The 6,912-nt window shown below is 41.4% G+C and overlaps 1 protein-coding gene across 4 annotated transcripts in view; it reads left to right on the plus strand.

The window, feature by feature from the left end:
• Positions 1 to 6,912, plus strand: part of JADE1 (jade family PHD finger 1) — an 82,562-nt gene that overhangs the window by 35,850 nt on the left and 39,800 nt on the right. For all 4 annotated transcript variants that reach the window (XR_002098445.1, XM_019522090.1, XM_019522088.1 and 1 more), the window contains exon 3: positions 4,242 to 4,324. Coding sequence is in view for 3 of the 4 variants with exons in the window: in XM_019522090.1 (XP_019377635.1) it covers positions 4,242 to 4,324 (83 nt within the window). In the remaining variant the exon portion in view is untranslated. The remainder of the gene's footprint in view (positions 1 to 4,241; positions 4,325 to 6,912) is intronic.

Raw genomic sequence — 6,912 nt, forward strand, 5'->3', positions numbered from 1 at the left:
GACTTCGCAGTGCTGTGGGCAGGAGCCCAGTGTCACTGTGCCTGTCCCCATCCTTATGCCTGGCTGATCCTGTGCTTTCTGTTGCTACAGCTGCCACGGGGCCTGGCAAGGGACAAGGTGGAAGTAAGTGGGTGCAGGGTGAATCCCCTGGGCCTATGGCTTAACCCCACAATGTGCCCTGCCCACCCTGTCTGCACCTGGATGCCGGCTCAGAGAGGACCCACCTACCCGCCTGGCTTGTTGTGAGGTGCAGCCCTGGGGAGCTGCTGAGGCCTTGCTGCACACTGCAGGGGCTGGAAACACCCCGCTGGTGCTGGGCTGGGAAGGGGTGTCCTGCAGGTTGGACCTGAGTAGCTCCATGTGGGCCAGGCCAGGGGTTGCCATACCGATGAATTGTTTAACCATTTTAATTACAACAGGTTAAACGAGTACTTTTAAAATCAGTATTTACATCCTTAATTTGAAGCGGAGTAATATTTACTCCTCTTAAATATTACTTCTGTTATAGGTTCCAAATTGTCACTTGTCTTGCTCCTGTAATTTCTAGTACAGTAGCTGTACATCCAAATAGTGTTATCTAAATCTGTCAATGTTTGCACTTGTTATCTTCCATCCTTAACTGTTTGATACTGTGTTTATTCGTTAAAAGTTTTTTTTTATGTTGAAATGACATGACATTGGCCATCTATTTCCTACAGTTGTGTGTCCTAGGCTGTGTCCAGACAAGTACAGCTGTGTGGTATGTGGTGCTGCAGACTCATCTGCAGCACCGCATACTACACGTTCAGCTGTTCTCTGCACTCTGCATGGGGTTTTGTGTTTTTTTGGTTTTTTCTGAACCCTGAATATCTGGGGGTCTGAAAAAACCCGTGCAAAAAAACCCGGAGCGGTGCACACAGGGGCAGCATGTGCTGCTCAAAACTGGAGCCTGCCTCCAAGTGGCAGGATCACCGCTGCTGTAGCTTCAGGAGACCCCCAGGTCCCCAGGTAAGGCTGCTGGGGCCAGCCCAGTGCTGACCCCAGCCCCTCCTACCCCACCCGGAGTAACCTGCTCAAGGTGTCCCGCTGCTAGTTGTCTCTTGGGAACCAAATGCCTATGCTTATGTGGATGTGGCCCCTATGATCTTCAGTTCCTCTGGAAGGTCTTTTACATTTATTGCTTATTTCTGCTAGTCAGTACTTTGAGGCTGTACTGGGAGAAGGGTTAATACATCTCCCCATGGATCAAGAGGTGTGAGTTTGAGTTTTGCCTTGAACTTGAGCCTGGGGAGTAAAAGGTGGTTGGAAGTGATGCTGCTGACCCCATTGGTCCTTTGTGCGGTGCTGGCCGTAGAAAAGGGAATACCTTAATCACGCTGTCTGCTGGACCACTGAGGCTTGGAATAGACCTTTAACTGTAACTTGATTATAAACAGCCTGTTAACTTGGCTAGACAAATGCAGCAGTCTAAAAGCACTTCTTTCTATTATCATCAACTTCTGTGTGTGTAAGGAGGCAGTCATTTTTTAGTAATGTATTTTCTCACATACAGCATGTCCTGACATAAGATACACACCTTGTTTATGAAAGGCAGAATGAAAACAAAATCTTCCCCTGTAGTAAGCAATTGAGTAGTAGCAGCTAGAGAGCTAAGCCTGCTCATTTTTGTGCCCCCTGTAGATCATATGCAGACTTTACTTTTAGATTTCCCTGGTAAGCAGCTGAAACTGCTCCTGTTGTATTTCTGGCATATAACATACACTCCAGTTCCCAGCAGCTGTTTGCCTGTGAGAAAATATGGTATGTTAAAAAGCTCCCACCTTTCTGCTGTCTGTTGTAGAAAGTTGTTGGGTATTGGGAGAAAACTAGTTGTCACTGAAATACTCTGATATGTTCTGGTTTTATTTGAATTATCCTTCCAAATAAAGGGCTTTCTTGGGTAAAATGTTCTGATGAATACAACTGTGAAAGGAAGAAATGTAGAGAATGGTGATAAGACTGGACTTTTCCTCCTGCACTTAGCGGTTAGTTAGGCTAGCTGAAACATTGAGCATTATTGACATTACTAGAAGTACACATACAGGGTGCTACTTTATATTGTAACCAGCAGATAATACACAACTGAATTAACCCAAACAGTATTAACAGGACAAGTGGAGACAGAAGATAAGTATTATTTTTGCTCCTTACCCCCAGTCTGTCCCAAATGACACGCAAACAATCTTGAAATCTGTTCCTTAACAACGGGCTTGGGAGAAGCTGTACAAAAAGACCATATGTTTGCTTACTGTCAAGTATACCAGTTTATGTAAACTTATCACTAGAGCTGAATGAAAACACAGAGTTAAAAATCTAGAAGTATATCTGACTGCTGCTGCTCTAATTTTGCCAGACACATGCATTACTTGTGAATAACTATATCAAACTTCTAGAGTTACTAGCTCTGTTACTGGCACAGGCTACAGAATAGAACAGCATTTTGCTAATGGAGCCTGTCATTTTTTGTCATTACCCTTCATGCAAAAAACCAATATGTAAGCAAAACTAGCAGTCATATCCACATATGAATTAGAAATCTCAAATCAGCTAAACTGCTGCTGCAGCTACCTAATTAGCCAAATATTTCAGTAGCAGTGACTGCAGTTGATAAGACATGCAAGTTTTGTAGATGAGGACAAAGTGTCAAGACTTGAACAACTTGTCTCAAGAGGATATCCCTTAAAGGGGCAACATCGACTTAGAAATAACAGGTCTGAATTTCTTTTACTTGCAATTTTAGAAATAACATCTATATTCCACTTGTGGGAAGGGATTAACAAAAACATAAATCACTGTGTTCCTCACTTACATGTTTTGTGCATTTAGCTGTGCCTTATGGTTGGCTTTGTGCTCCCCTACTTTCTCCCTCCCCCCCGGGTTATTTAGCTTGACACTTGCTCATGTCCTGAATGATTACTTTGTGGAGACTGCTGCACCATTCATGTTTATCTTTACACCTCAAAAAAGGGTGTGCGTGGGATTTAAGTGGTGCAGTGGTGACTTTTTGTTTGCCTTTTTGACATAAATTAGTAACGGTTGGTTCATTTGTTCAGACCTCGATTCCCTTCACCATCACACTCATCCATTGACTCTTCCTTTTACTGTTGACATACTTTGACTTTTGCAACATTTGTATACCTCATCACACCAATAAACTCTGGCTGGATTAAATTGAATTGATTGATACAGGCTTTCTGTAAGCATGTCTTGATCACAGGTTATATTCTGTTGTCACAGCATTTCCAGCAGGATGGTGTACCTGCATCCTGACTTCTGCTAGAATTAGCTTTCTAAAGGCAACCGTTCTTCTTAAAGAATCCAGATATCCAGAGAAATAATTTGTTCTGTGTAACAATGACAAAGAATTCTGCATTTAAAACCCCACAACTGTGCTCAGATATTGTCTTATGGCAGGAGACAGATAGCATCACAAAAACTTAAGAAGTTTTTGCTATAGATACTGATATACATTCTGTCTGAAGTTGAGAAAAAGCTCATTGTAGTGGAAGTCAAGAAGCATATTGGTGTCATCATGAATATGCTGGGACATCAGTGTGGTAACTTTAGAGATTTCACCTCAGGCTATTATTAGACCTCCTGGTCATTTGTTAACGGCCAGGAAGTTGACCCTCGTTTAGATTACTAGTACTCAAATAGAGAACTGTTGTGCAGAAGCTTTTTTGGAATAATATCTACAAATATCTGTATTGTGAAGGCAGTAAATGCATCTAGAGGGAATAAGAAATATAAGGAAGGAATCACAGAGGTGCTGAACTAAGTCACAGTTTTCTCCTGCTAGTCTATTATGAAAGAATCCTTTTCCATAGGGTTGGGTAATGATGACCGGTCAGATAATGTTTGGTCAATTGGCTGGTCAAATATTGGTAAAAAATTGCCAAAAGGTGCAAATAATACACAAACAAGCACACATTTTCCTTCAAGAATATGCCAAAAAGCAATAAAATCAAATTTTATCAAGGAAACTACAAAGATATTAGGTTTTGTAAAATTGGTATCTTTGATCGGTCAAAAATATACACTAAATTGAATGGTCAGTTGACAATATCTGACCAGACAACTGAACGGCTTGCCAACCCTACTTTTCAGGTATGTGGTATAAGGGTGACTGCTGCTTGCCTTACCATGATGGTCCCACTGGCTTACTTGTGCGAGTGGAGCCCTGGCACGTGCCCTATTTTCAGTTGAACCTTTTTGTATCCTAGGCTTGTCCACCTGGTCCCAGCATTCCAGATCCCGACATCGGCGGAGTTCATGTTCCAGACACGAAGACAGAAAACCTTCTGAGGTATTTCTAGAACAATATTTGCATTTTGCTACCTCTTTGTGGTAAAATGTACATGTGCCTTGTTAATGAATACATTTCTTCCTAATTATATTTTCTTTCCTTTTCTGCTCCATCTGAACTGGCACACCCAACACCTTTCATCTGGCCAGGAGATCAGGGAGGTCAGCTGATACCACAGTCACTGCCAGTACCAAGTTAGTTTTTAGCTATGAATATTGGGTTAGTTTGGAACCAACTTAACATAGCTCTGACATTTTTTTTTCTTTTAAAGTTTTGGATGATTTGATTTTGATTTCTGGTGAACTGTGAAAGTTTTATTTTTAGCTGCAGTAGCTTCCTAGCCATTATTTGACCTTAATGAATAACCTTTGTTAACAGACTTACCAAACCAGAAATCTATCCCTTTTAAGCTTCATATATGCTGCTTTGAGGAATTTGAGTCAAGGAAGGAAATGGAAATCAGTTTGAACGTTTTTATGTGGGGGAGTAATCATTGGCACCAAATGGATACCATCACTTTGTAGCTGCCATTGCCAGAAGTGGTCTGAGGCAGTCGCTAGACTTCAGGTTATGTGGGAGCAAAACCAAGATGGAATTTCTTGGGTTTGGTCAGCATCACTGTGTCCAAATGCTTCAATTACTGAAGTTAGGAGAAAAGTTGTACTTTGCTGATGAGAATATACTTCCTGAGACTTCATGAATGCACACTATTCAGTGTTAGAAATGCAGCTAGAGAAGCCGCTTTTCAATGAAGTAAATAACCAGGGTTAATGCTGAATCCTGATTTTGGCTGTCTTTATCCATTCTTGTTTTTATGGTGTCTTTTTGTTCCTTCATCCACACTTGCTACTCTGCAGTTCTTTCTGCCTTTTGGTGTTTCCTCCCTTTGATTTTCTTGTCAGTCTGAGTAGTCTTCTGCTTCCATCTGCAGCTTTCCTGCATGTCCTTTTCTCCTTGTATTGTCTCTGCCTGCAACAGCATGCTTCTGCTGATTCCTACATGCTGGCAGAGAAGTGATCCTCGTTGTACTGCCTGGCTGAAATCCTGGCCCCATGTAAGAATGGCAAGATTCCCATGGACTTCATTCAGCGAGCCAGAATTTCACCCCGCATTTTTAAAGTGCTGCAAGCTTCAGAGATCAATATATATTTTTTTTTATTATTGATGCTCTGGGCATATTGATTGCATCAAAAATTACAGCAGAAAGGACTGTGATGTGAAGCAGTGAATCTTGGAAGGGATTTTCTTGATGGTCATTATCTTCTCATCTAGTGCCCAGAGTAGCCAGCCCAGAGGTCCAACACAGAATCATAGAATAATTGAAAATTAGGGTTGGGAGGGACCTTAGGGGGTCATCTAGTTCAACTCCCTGCTCAAAGCAGGACCACCCCAACTAGTCCCAAAATCCCATAGCTATCTCTGTTAGTTTACTGTGAGATCAAGCTTATTTTGTGGAACCTTTTTCATTTCTTGGTTCCAGCCCTATGGGATTGATGCTTGGATTATTTTAACCATTTAATTATATTTACCTTGCCAATACTCACCCTTTTCTCCTTTTCTCGAATAACTGTTCTAAGTTAATGTTTGATTATAGTGGGAATTTATTTAAAAAAATGCAGATTCACACCTGAAATTACATTTAAAAAATATCCCCAGGAGCATTAACTGTTTTGAAACATAGGAACAAATCATGCTTTGATAGTCCCTGTTGAAGAAGTCAGAGGTGTAATGGACTGGGGGAATGTGTTCATGTGAAGTCAGGCTAAAGGGGTAGGGCATTTAAAAAGGTTTTAGGATACGACATGTGGTGGACTTTTTTCTATTTTTCTTTTATTTTTTGAGAACTAAGTGATCCAACTGATCCTAAAATGGTTATAAAAATAGATCTGTTGTCATTTGAAGTGCTTTGGAGGCATATAAAAGAAGCTACTCTCTTCAGGGTGTTCTGCCTTATGAACTGTGTAACTACAGATGAGGCACCTGCTTTACGGATCTGTGCTTATTCTGACACGCAATCTTTCTGGCTGTGGGTACTAACACAAGGCCACCTATATGTAGGTGGGGTTAAGGATTCCTAGTGAGTGTGTTGAGCGCGACATAAATTTGCATCACTAGCAGTGTTTGGAGAAGTTAGGGACGATATATTATCTTCCTGAAAATATGCTCACAGCCTCATAACCTGGTGATATGGAGCTGGATATGTGCTTTGCTGACTCTACCTGCCATGAACTGATGCGTCTGCAGTAGAGCTTTTTTTTGAGATGTTATCTCTCTCGTGGTTTTCCTGGCTGGCACTGGATGGGCTGATTCACTTATTTTGTTTGACAAAGGACAAAGTTTACAGCCTTACCTATTCATTTTTGTAGCTTGTTTGCTTTTTAACCCATTGCATCTCTTTTGTGGCATTAATAAGTTATATTTGTAAAAAGCTGAGCAGGTGAAACGTACTCTATTAATTATTGCTGTAATGTAGCAGCTTTGGTTGCTGGATGCTGGAAGAAGTGTGGGCAAGTACAGTCTTGCTGTTCTCATGCCTCTGATATCATCATTCCCTTTCTGTACTGCTGACAGGAGCAAACCTGCAAGAG

This window comes from Gavialis gangeticus, unplaced genomic scaffold, assembly GCF_001723915.1.
Source record: "Gavialis gangeticus isolate Ggan-Ray unplaced genomic scaffold, GavGan_comp1, whole genome shotgun sequence".
Taxonomy (NCBI): Eukaryota; Metazoa; Chordata; order Crocodylia; family Gavialidae; genus Gavialis; species Gavialis gangeticus.